At 35.1% G+C, this 12,918-nt stretch overlaps 1 protein-coding gene across 2 annotated transcripts in view; it reads left to right on the top strand.

Annotated features, from left to right (window-relative positions):
• The window catches only part of UVRAG (UV radiation resistance associated), a 410,809-nt gene that overhangs the window by 55,809 nt on the left and 342,082 nt on the right, over nt 1–12,918 (top strand). For both annotated transcript variants that reach the window (XM_051987076.1, XM_051987077.1), the window contains exon 3: nt 4,799–4,833. In XM_051987076.1, the coding sequence (XP_051843036.1) occupies nt 4,799–4,833 (35 nt within the window). The remainder of the gene's footprint in view (nt 1–4,798; nt 4,834–12,918) is intronic.

Raw genomic sequence — 12,918 nt, 5'->3', positions numbered from 1 at the left:
GGCAGCAAGTAATACAGTATTTGTTAAATATGTGCAATTCTTCTATCCTTATTTCCACAATCATCTTGCTGCAAAAGAAAAATCAGATCAAAAAGGAAAAAAAAATGAGAAAACAAAAAACAAGTAGACAACAACAACAACATACTATGTTGTGATCCACACTCAGTCCCCACAGTCCTCTCTCTGGCTGTATATAGCTCTCTCCAGAATTGGCCTGAATCATCTCAGTGTTGAAAAGTTACATTCATCAGAATTGATCATTATATAATGTTGTTGCTGCTATGTGCAATATTCTCTTGGTTCTACTCACTTAACATCAGTTTGTGTAACTCTCAATGCCTTTTTGAAATTACCCTGGTTATTGTTTCTTATAAAATAATAATATTCTAATTCATAATTCATAACTCATTCAGCCATTCTCCAACTGATGGGCATCCATTCAGGTTCCAGTTTCTTGCCACTACGAAAAGGGCTACTACAAACATTTTTGCACATGTGGATCTCTTTCTCTCCTTTAAGATCTCTTTGAGATAACAGGTCCAGTAGAGACACTGCTAGATCAAAGAAGATGCACTGTTTGATAGCCCTTTGAGCATAGTTCCATATTGATATCTAGAATGGTTGGAACAGTTCGCAACTCCACCAACAATGTATCAGTGTCCCAGTTTTCCAACATCCCTATCAACACTTGTCAACTTTTCCTGTCATCTTAGCCAGTCTGAGAGGTGGGTAATGGTACCTCAGAGTTGTCTTAATTTGCATTTTTCTGCTCAAATAGTGATCTTGGGAGTTTGATTGTCATGGCACTGAATAAGTAGATTAATTTAGTTAGAATTGCCATTTTTATTATATTAGCTCAGACTACCCATGAGCACTTGATAGTCTTCCAATTGATTATTTGTCTTTATTCATGTGAAAAATGTTTTGTAATTGTGTTCATATAGTTCCTAGCTTTGTCTTGCCAGCTAGATTCTCACATATTTTATATTACATATGGTTATGTTAAATGAAATTTCTCTTTGTATCTCGCTGCTGGTTTTGTTGGTAACATATAGGAATGCTCGTGATTTATGTGGATTTATTTTCTATCCTGCGACTTTGCTAAAGTTATGAATTATTTCTAGAAATTTTTTAGTTGATTCTCTAGGATCTTTAAGAATACCATCATATCTTCTGCAAAGACATAATTTGGTTTCTTCATTACCTAGTCTATTCCTTTAATTTTTTCCTTCTTTTATTGCTAAAGTTAACATTTCTAATGCAATATCGAATAGTAATGGTGATAATAGGCAATCTTCACAATCTTCTTTCACCCCTCATCTTAGGGCAAAAGGGAGATTGTCCCGATATTCCTCTATAGGCGATAGTGGCTTCATGATGCCCTGGGCAGATGTTGCTGATTTGTGCTGCGGGAGCGTAGCCAAGTCCTGCATTATGCTGAGTCCCAGGAGCTCATTATTTGTCTTCTGTAATTTGTTGAAGGTCTCACAGCTGCTAATCCCCTGGCTACTGAGTCAGGACAGAGTAGCCAGTGCTGCTGTATTTTGGCCAAGAGCCTCCTGGTGGATTCCTCCAGTGCTTGGAGACCAGTCCACCCCAGGTCTCTGCATTGTACCTCTGCTGGGCCACCTCCTCCGTTCCATGACTGGTTGAAACAGTTCTTTCCTGAAGTTTTTCCAAAATTATCTTCAGCTGGAAGTTTGTTATACCCCTAATATTTGGGGGTTCTGTCACTCCAAAACTTGTTCAGAAGCTTGACCTGGTGTTGATCTGAGGGAAGCCAGGAAAAGCTTAGACAAAGAGAACTGTCTACTCTCTACTATCTTGGCTCCACTCCATGCTTCTAATTAATCACATAGAGTTTTTTTGTGTGTGTGTACAAAAATTTTAAAATTTAACACAATCATAATTGTTCCTTTTTATTTTATGTGAAACTATCTCTGGTTATGAATTCTTTACCTATTTACAGATTGGAAAGGTGCTTTTTTTCCCCCTTTATTCTTCTTATTTGTTTATGTCACCTTTGTATCCATATATCATTTAACTTGGTATATGCTGTGAGATGTTAGTCTACCTTATTTTTGCCAGACTGATTTTCCAGTTTTACCAGCAATTTTTTTGGAATTAATCCCTTACTCAATTTTTTTCGGGGGTCCTTGGTATTTATCAAATACTAGGTTACTGTATTGGTTTTTGTCTCTTATCTATCTAATCTATTACACTGATTGACCTCTTAATTTTTAAACCAGCACCAAATTGTTTTGAAAATTAATTTTTGTAGTATAGTTTTAAATCTGATTTTGCTAGGTTTTCCTTTTTCCTTTCCTCTTTCCTTTGCTCTTCTTTCCTTTCCTTTTCTCTACCTCTCTCCCTCTCCTCCTCCTTCCTTCCCTCCCCTTCCTTTCCTACCTCCATCCTTCCCTCCTTCCCCTTCTCTTTCTTCCTTCTCCCTTTTCCCCCTCTTCTTTCCTCCCTCCCTCTTTTCCTCCTTTCTCCTTCTCTCTTTTCTTCCCTCCCTCTCTTCCTTCCTCCTCCTTCCCTCTCTCTCTTCTTCCCTCTCTCCCTCCCTTTCTTCCTCTCTCCATCTCTCCCTCTCTCTCTCTCTCCCTCCTTTTCTTCATCCCTCTATCCCTTCTCCCTTCCTCCTTCTCTCCCTCCCTTCTTTACTTCCTCCCTCCCTTTCTTTCTCCCTCCATCCTTTCTCCCTTCCTCCTACCCTTCTTCCCATCTTCCCTTCTTCTCTTCCTCCCTTACTCCTTCCCTGTCTCCCTTCCTTTTCTGTTTAAGATCTCTTACCTTTTTTGTAATAAATATTTTATACTTATTACATAATTAAAAATTTAGCCATTTGGGACATTTTTTCTTACATTGACATTTCCTACCCATGAACAGTGAATATTTCTTTGACTATTTGGGTCTGTCTTCATTTGTATAAAGAGTGTTTTTTAGTTTTATATATATTATTTCTGCTTGTGTCTTGTTAAATAAATTAAATATTTTTGAGTTGGATTTCTTTTTCTGTTACTTCTTGTTGAGTATCTCTGGTTGGTAATTGTTGATAATATATGGGAAAAAAGCATACTTAATTTAGCACCTACTAAGATAGATGCTTTAAATTTTGGACCAATTACTGAGATCAGATATACTTTATCTGAGATCTAAGTGAGACCTAAATGATTTGTTCAAGGTCATAGAATAAGTATATCTAGAATTAGAATCCAAAGCATAGTCATTTTTTATATGCTGTATAGCTATGTTATGCTTTTATATTCTTTTATAGCTCTCTGTGTTATATATCTGGCTTTGTAAGAATAGAATTTATGAAAGCAATACAAAGAAGGGCTTATTTTCATTTATGCTTATATGAGAGGCAGCATGGTATAGTGGATAGAGAGGTGACTTTAAGGTCAATAAGACATAGGTTACTTAAACTTCTCAGTGCTCTAGGCCAATGGTGTTAAAAGTTAAATAGGAAGGATTCCTATTGGTTGCATATTGACTTAGAAAATCACAAATTAATATGTTGCATTTAAATTTATTTTGTTCAGTATTTACCATAATTTATCTAGTTTTCCCCTACTCCCATTACTATACTCTTCCTTGAATGTGACTTTTTTTTTTAATAGCTTTTTATTTACAAGTTATATGCATGGGTAATTTTACAGCATTGACAATTGCCAAACCTTTTGTTCCAATTTTTCCCCTCCTTCCCCCCACCCCCTCCCTTAGATGGCAGAATGACCCATACATGTTAAATATATTAATGTATAAATTAAATACAAAATAAGTATACATGACCAAACCGTTATTTTGCTGTACAAAAAGAATTGGATTCTGAAATATTGTACAATTAGCCTGTGAAGGAAATCAAAAATGCAGGCAGGCAAAAATATAGGGATTGGGAATTCAATGTAATGGTTCTTAGTCATCTCCCAGAGTTCTTTTGCTGGGTGTAGCTGGTTCAGTTCATTACTGCTCCATTGGAACTGATTTAGTTTATCTCATTGCTGAAGATGGCCAGGTCCATCAGAATTGATCATCATATAGTATTGTTGTTGAAGTATATAATGATGTCCTGGTCCTGCTCATTTCATTCAGCATCAGTTCGTCTAAGTCTCTCCAGGCCTTTCTGAAATCATCCTGTTGGTCATTTCTTACCAAACGATAATATTCCATAATTGAATGTGACATTTTTGATATAGCCAGTTCATTGTCTATAAGTTGGATAGGAATTACTGGCCTGTATTAATTAATGAAGGGAGTTTTCTCACCTAGGAATTCCTATGCTAAAGAAACTATAGATCTTGTCCCTATTTCTATCATATTACAAAGCCTTGTGAATTATAAAAACTGAGTTTTACTTTTGACTCAAGATACTTTTGTGATTGTGGACAATTTGCTTTTTGAGCTTCAAATTCGTCATCTGTAAAGTTAGAATAATAATATTTGTATCACTTATCTTATTGGTTTGAGAATATAAAGATGATGTATGGAAAGTATGTAATAACCCATAAAGCAATGTATTTCAGTTATTTTTTATCAAACTAAACCTTTATTAAAAGTTTTAAAAAATAATACTGTAACTGTTGATTAGGTGATTAATTCCTTTTGGAATACTGTTATAAAATTCTAAAGGGGTATATGGGAATAATGAGAGCATGCAAATTGACCTCTCCAAAAACTGTCAAAAGCATTTTACTAATTGGAATATTTACTAGAAAAATGATTATAATTTAGGGAGTAGAGTAAAGCTTTTATTTTCTTCTTCACTGTAATTATTCTTTCTTTTCTTTTCTAGAATTTTATAAGAGTGAAGTGATCAAGAATTCTTTGGTAAGTTTTGTTTTGATAGCTTCATATAACTGTGTGTGTGTATATATATATATAATATACTTCAAAAAGTTCATCTAAAATATTTAGGATTTCTGAAGGATTTCTTTGAGAACATGTTCACTTACATTTGAAGAAAATATGTATATAAGATATGTTGTTTAGGAATTCAGGGAAAATATACATCAGAGAGATCATAGATCCACTGTTGTATGTGAAAACATTTTTGAAACTCCAGTTTTATATGTGAATTGAAATCCAATATAATGTCACTTTGCTTATGAAACATTTATTCTTAGTTCTTAAATCTTTTCTGATAATTGTTTATCAGTTAACCAGAAAACCCTGTGCCAAGAACTGTGCTTAGTGCTGGGGATACAGAAAGAGTCTAAAGACAGGCCTTGCCCTCAAAGGGCTCACAATCTAATGAGGGAGGCCACAATCAAACAGTTCTGTACAAACAAGCTATTTAGAGGATAAATAGAGAATGATTAGCAGAGGGAAGGGACTTGCATTAAGAAAGGTTTCCTATAGAAGCTGAAATTGTCATTGGTACTTAAAGGAAGCCAAGAAGTAGAAATTTGTAGGGAGAATATTCCAGATCTGGAGCATAGCCAGAGAAAATTTCTAGAAGACTGAAAACTTTTTTTTTCTTTATTAAAGCTTTATTTTTCGAAACTTATGCATGGACAGTTCTTCAACATTAGCCCTTGCAAAACCTTGTGTTCCAATTTTTCCCCCCCTTTCCCCTATGCCCTCCCCTAGATGGCAAGTAGTTGAATATATGTTAAATATAGTAGAAATATATGTTAAATCCTATATATGCATACATTTTTATACAATTATCATGCCACACAAGAAAAATCAAATAAACCAGAAGAAAAACTGCAAAATAAAATGCAAGCAAACAACAACAAAAAAGAGTGAAGATGCTGTGTTGTGAACCATACTCAGTTCCCACAGTCCTCTCTGGGTGTAGATGGCTGTCTTCATCACTTAACAGTTGAAACTGGCCTGAATCTCATCTCATCATTGAAGATAGCCACATCCATCAGAATTGATCATTGTATAATTTTGTTGTTGCCATGTAAAATGATCTCCTTGTTTTGCTCATTTCACTTAGTATCGGTCATATAAGTCTCCCCAGGCCTCTGAAATCATCCTGTTGTTTGTTATTTATAGAACAATAATATTCCATAACATTCATGTACCAGAACTTATTCAGCCATTTTACAATCGATGGGCATCCATTCAGTTTCCAGTTTCTTACCACTACAGAAAAGACTGTCACAAACATTTTTACACATGTAAGTCCTTTTCCCTCCTTTAAGATCTCTTTGCAATATAGACCCAGTAGAAACACTGTTGGATTTAAGAGTATGCAGTTTGATAACTTTTTGAGCATAGTTCCAAATTGCTCTCCAGAAAGGTTGCATTCATTGACAGTTCCACCAACAATGTATTAGTGTCCCAGTTTTCCCACATCCCCTCTCATTATCTCTTATTGTCATCTTAGACAATCTGACAGGTGTGTAATGGTTATCTCAGAGTTGTCTTAATTTGCATTTCTCTGATCAATAGTGATTTAAAGCATCTTTTCATATGACTAGAAATAGTTTCAGTTTTTTCCTTTATCAATTGGAGAATGGCTTGAATTCTTATAAATTTGAGTCACTTCTCTATATATTTTAGAAATGAAGTCCCTAGCACAACCTTTGAATGTAAAAAATGTTTTCCTAGTTTATTGCTTCCCTTCTAATCTTGTCTGCATTAGTTTTGTTTGTACAATAACTTTTTAACTTAATATAATCAAAATTATCTATTTGGTGTTCAATAGTGATCTCCATCTCTTCTTTGGTCACAAATTCCTTCTTCCTCCATAGATCTGAGAGATAAACTATTCTATGTTCTTCTAATTTGTTTATAATACATTCTTTATGTTTCTGTCATGAACCCATTTTGACCTTATCTTGGTATATGGTGTTGTGTGTAGCTCAATGTTTAGTTTCTGCCACACTAGTTTCTAATTTTTCCAGCAGTTTTTGTCAAATTGTAAGTTCTTATCATAGAAGCTGGGGTCTTTGGGTTTGTCAAACACTAGATTGCTATAATCACTGGCTATTTTGTTCTGTGAACATAACCTATTCTATTGATTAACTACTCTTATTTTTTAGCCAGTAACAAATGGTTTTGATGACCACTGTTTTGTAACATAGTTTTAGGTCTGGTAGTTAGGCCATCTTTATTTGTATCAAAAATGAAATTTATAAGAATTCAAGCCATTCTCCAATTGATAAATGATCAAAGGATATGAACAGACAATTTTCAGATAAAGAAATTGAAACTATTTCTAGTCATATGAAAAGGTGTTCCAAATCACTGTTGATCAGAGAAATGCAAATTATGACGACTGAGATACCACTACACATCTCTCAGATTGGCTAAGATGACAGGAAAAGATGATGAATGTTGGAGGGGATGTGGGAAAATTGTGACACTGATGCATTGTTGGTGGAGTTGTGAATGGGTCCAACCATTCTGGAGAGCAGTATGGAACTATGCTCAAAAAGTTATCAAATTGTGCATTTCCTTTGACCCAGCAGTGTTTCTACTGGGCTTGTATCCCTAAGAGATCTTAAAAGAGGGAAAGGGACCCACATATGCAAAAATGTTTGTGGCAGCCCTTTGTGTAGTGGCAAGAAACTGGAAACTGAGTGGATGTCCATCAGTTGGAGAATGGCTGAATAAATTATGGTATGTGAATATTATGGAATATTATTGTTCTGTAAAAAATGACCAATAGGATGGTTTCAGAGTGTCTTGGAGAGACCTATATGAACTGATGCTAAGTGAAATGAGCAGAACCAGGAGATCATTTTACATGGCAACAACAAGATTAAACGATGATCAATTGTGATGAACGTGGCTCTTTTCAACAATGGGATGATTCAAACCTGTTACAATAGTCTTGTGATGAAGAGAGTCATTTGCAGCCAGAGAAAGAACTGTGGGAACTGAGTGTGGTTCACAACATAGCATTTTCACTCTTTGTTGTTGTTTGCCTGCATTTTATTTTATTACTTTTTTTTTTCTTTTGTGACATGATAATTGTATAACTATGTATAGATATATTGGATTTAACATATTTCTACTATGTTTAATATATATTGAACTACTTGCCATCTAGGGGAAGGCATAGGAAAAGAGGGGGGGGGGAATTGGAACACAGGATTTTACAAGGGCTAATGTTGAAGAATTGTCCATGCATATGTTTTGAAAAATAAAAAGCATTAAAGAAAAGGAAGTTCTTGACCTTTTATTCTTTCAGATGAATTTTGTTATTTTTTTCTAAGTCTGTAAAATAGTTTCTTGGGAGTTTGATTGATATAGCATTAAATAAATAGATTAATTTAGATGGTATTGTTATCTTTATTATATTTGCTCAGCCTATCAAGGAGCACTTGATATTTTTCCATTTGTTTAGATCCGACTATTTGTGTGGAAAGTAGTTTGTAGTTTTCCTCATATAGTTCCTGACTTTCCTTTGGCAGATAGATTCCCAAATATTTTATACTATGGACAGTTATTTTAAATATAATTTCTCTTTGTATCTCTTGCTGTTGTACTTGTTAGTGATGTATAAAAATGCTGAGGATTTATGTGGATTCATTTTGTATTCTGCAACTTTGCTAAAGTTGATTCATTCTCTGGGGTTCTCTACATATACCATATCATCTGCAAAGAGTGATAATTTGGTTTCCTCATTACCTACTCTAATTTCTTTAATCTCTTTTTCTTCTCTTATTGCCAAAACCAACATATCTAATACAATATTGAATAGTGATGGTGATAGTGAGCAACCTTGTTTCCCTCCTGATCTTGTTGGGAATGGTTTCAGTTTGTGTGCATTACATATGATGCTTGCTGATGGTTTTAAATAGATACTATTTTAAGGAAAAGTCTATTTATTCCTATACTCTCTAATGTTTTTTAATAGGAATGGATGTTGGATTTTATCAAATGCTTTTTCTGCATCTATTGATGCTAACAATGCTATGTTGTGTCCTTTCTCTGAGATCACCCACTTTTTGAAAACTAAAGGTTTTTGTGACACTGCTCTCTTCTCTCTTTCCCTCTTACGTGCTTGCTCCTTTTCAGTCTCCTTTGCTATATCTTTGCTAAACATGGGTATCCTATAAGAGTCTAGTCTTGGCCCTTTTCACTCTCTAAATTTTTTCATTTGGCACCAGCCTTGGAGTCAGGAGGATCTGAGTTCAAATGTGACCTCAGACACTTAACACTTCCTGACCCTGTGATGCTGGTCAAGTCACTAAACCCCATTTGCCTCAGGGAAAAACAAATAAACCTTTTTTTTTTTTTTGGTGATGGCATCAACTCACATGGATTCGGTTACCCTATCTCTTGCACCTCTAATTGCTTGTTGGACATCTTAAACTTAACATATTCAAAAGTAAGCTCAAGTAAACTGCCCTACCCTATTCTTTCCCTTTCTAAATTTACATAGTGCTGTCTAGGGCACCACTATCCCCCATCACTCAATCTTGCAACTTAGTTTTATCATTCGTGCCTCACTTTCTCCATGTCTAAGACCTGTTTAATTTACCTTTATATTAGCTCCTGAATGCACTCCTCTTTCTTTCCTCTGACATTGTCATTGGCTGGCTTTTCTCACCTCATACCTGGACTATTGCAATAGCCTGGTCCTAGTCTCCATTTCACAAGTCTCTCCTCACTCCAGTTCATTCTCCACTCAGCCCTCAAAGTAAGTGATCTTCTTAAAGATTACTTCCCATACTTGGCTCTTCACTGGCTCTCTTTCACTTTCAGAATCAATATAAAATCCCCTATCTTTCAACCTTTATATCCTGGCTCTTCTTACATTTCCAGTTTTCTTGTCCCCCTTTCTCTTAGATTCCCCTTTATTGTGATCCAGTGACACTGTCTCCTTGTTCTTTCTCATAGTAGATATATTCTCTCCACTGTTTCTGGGCATTTTCACCAGCTATCCTGCTCTTAACTCTTCCATCTCTGCTCCTTGGCTTCCCTTGCTTTCTTCAAGACTCCGCTTAAATCCTATCTTCTACAAGCAGCCTTTCTTGATCCCTCTTATTCTAATGCCTTCTCTCTATTGGCTAATTTCAATTTATCCTTTATGCAGATTGTTTGTACATAGTTATGTTCGTTCTCCAATTAGGATGAGATTTTTCTCCCTTTCCTTTGTATCCCTAGTACTTATCTGGTATATAGAAGATAATGTTTAATGACTGAGTGACTTACTGATTGGCCTCATTGCTGTTGCTCATATATAGTATTCTTTCTCACAACTCTGAGCGTTTTTATTGGCCATCCTTCATGCTTGCAACTTTTTTCTCCTCATTTGTAATTTCTGTCTGTTTTCAGGTTTTAGCTGAAGTTACACTTTCTGCAAGAAGTCATTTCCAGTCCTTAATTCTGCTCCTTTCCCTTTTGAGATTGTCCCCAATTTTCCCTCTATATAGCTTGTTTCTATATAATTGTTTTCATGTTAATGTCTGTGAGCTTGAGCTTCTCTCAAGAGAATTGTTTTTTGTCTTCCTTTGAATGCTTAGCACTTAGCCTTGTGCCTGGCACTTAGCAAACAATGAATAAATGCTTGTTGATTGTTCTTCATTGTATTAATTTCACTTGTTCAGGATGTTTTACAAAATGATTTTTACTTTAGTTATCTTTAATTCATATAGTAATAGAATCCTAGCACAAATAGTGTGCTAGGAATCTTGAAGTTAGATATGAAAGGGAAGGACCTTAACTAATCTCATCTCATTTTATAGATAAGAAAATTAATGCCCTAAAAGAAGAGAGATTTATCTACGATAATGTAATTGATTAGTGGAAGAATTGGGACAAGACTCCAGACTTTTTTAATCTCTTTATCCAGTGCTACTTACAGTTTTTTCATCATAATCATTAGCATTATTCTTGTTGACCCTACCAAAAAGTTAATTCAGCAGTTGTGTGTCATGGGATATACTTTCTGATGGTGGATATGATGAGAGTAAAACTCTGCTTGATCTGAGACAGCCCTGTAAACTTATGTAAAATCACCAACAACATGTATATACAAACCCAAATAGTCTTGCATCCTTTGGAGATAGGATTCTCTTAGACTCATGCATAAAATGAGTTTTCAGAAAATGTCTCCTTTGATATACAAACCCAAATGGTTCTGCAGAAGCTTAGAGGAAGTCTGACAGGATGTCAATTCTTGGACTCATGCATAAAATGAGTCTTCAGAAAATGTCTTTGCAGATCACTTCTCTCGAGAATGATATGCTCGCCAAGAAAATCTCTCTTGGTGTTTTCTTTTACAATAAAAGCTTTTTACCATAGCCTTTGAGTTTAGCAAAATTCCCTCGCTGCAAACTTGCGCCTTGGAGAACATACAACCTCACCCATTCCTGCCTAACCTCTTCTTTGGTACCCTTGTCCTCATCAGATACACAGATGAAAAAAATGATTTTTTTTCTGCTTTCAGAAAGATTGTTCTATAAATACATGTATGTAGTAGATACTATACAGGGTAATATTTGATGGCAAATAAGACCCAGACAAAGTACTATAAGATAATTTGAGGAGGAAACCAAGTTTTAGATTCAGATATGGACCTATAATGTTAGATGTGGCCTGCATTTACTATGGGCCAGTCTGAAGTAAGGTTTCATTTTGGTTCGTGTTGTCCATTTTCAGATAACAGGTAAATCTTCCACAGATATTTTTCCCCAATGGCTAAACTTGGGGAGAAGTTAGGAAGAGGGAACAGTGCTAAATTTCAGTAATTTAGAGCTGATGCAGTATGTGAACAGTCTAAATCTTGATTGTGCTGAAAAAGAATCTTGCTTCAGCCAGGATAGAGAGTTGAATATTTGCAAAAGAGTAGATAATCCGTTAGACTCAACTGTTGTAATTTCTCATTTGTAGTCTATGTGACTTCAACTTTTAACTCCAATTTGTTATAATTAAACAACAGGTCATTTTCATAGCATCTTACCACTTATAAAGTGCTTTTTTTTTTTTTTTTTAACCGAAGCTTTTTGAGATAGGCAAGCCAGATATTATTGAGGCTAAAAATGGGGAAATATCCTTTTAAAATGTCTTATTCATACCCTTTGTTTTCATACCAATCATTTTCATACATATATAGTGTTTATTTTCACTCATTTCCAATGAGGCTTCTTTCATGACAAAGAATAACTGTTGAAGGGAAACACCCCACATATAATAGCATCTGGCAGTATATTCAGCATTCCACACTCATAATCCTTCTTGCAAACAAAAGGGGGAGTAGAGCAAGAAATTATCTAGTGCAAGTTATGATTCTGGTTCCAGTGATGTTATCACTAGCTTTGTGAATGTAAGCAAACTATGTTTTTCTTCTGAGAGTGAGGATCCTCTGCTGTAAAATGGGGAAAATAGCAGATCTGATCATGCCATCCATTTCCTCTGTTCATATAGAACAAACTTCTTAGATTGGAATTTAAAACTTCACAGTTTAGCTCTCGATTCTTCTGGTCACATTGTACTTTGCTTCTGCCACAGAGATTCTTAGCTTCTTTTGTGTCATGGATCCTTTTGGCAGACAGTATCCTGAAGACTATGAATTTCTTCTCAGAATAAGATTTTTAAATGCATAAAATTAAGTGCATAGAATTACAAAAGAAGACAATTATTTTAAAATATTGTTATCAAACTATTTTTAAATAAGAGCTCATGAACTCTAGCTTAAAGACTGCTGTCCTAGGGAAGGAGTAGAAGATAAAGTAATAGAAATAGAATAATAAGAGAAGCTAAGAAAGAAAATAGTGCATAAAAACAAGATGGAGGGAAATTTCACAAATAGTAATTGTAATTTTGAATGTGAATGGGAGCTCTCTTTATAGCTGCTGTCTTTGTGGTGACAAACAACTGGAAATTGTAGAGATCCCCATCAATTGGGGAATGGCTGAACAAGTTGTGGTATATGGTTGTGATGGAATAGAATACTGCTGTGCTATAAGGCATGATGATCGCAGTGATCTTAGAAGGCATGGA

Source organism: Antechinus flavipes, chromosome 3 (assembly GCF_016432865.1).
Source record: "Antechinus flavipes isolate AdamAnt ecotype Samford, QLD, Australia chromosome 3, AdamAnt_v2, whole genome shotgun sequence".
Taxonomy (NCBI): domain Eukaryota; kingdom Metazoa; phylum Chordata; class Mammalia; order Dasyuromorphia; family Dasyuridae; genus Antechinus; species Antechinus flavipes.
This window is presented reverse-complemented; position numbering and strand designations above follow the sequence as displayed.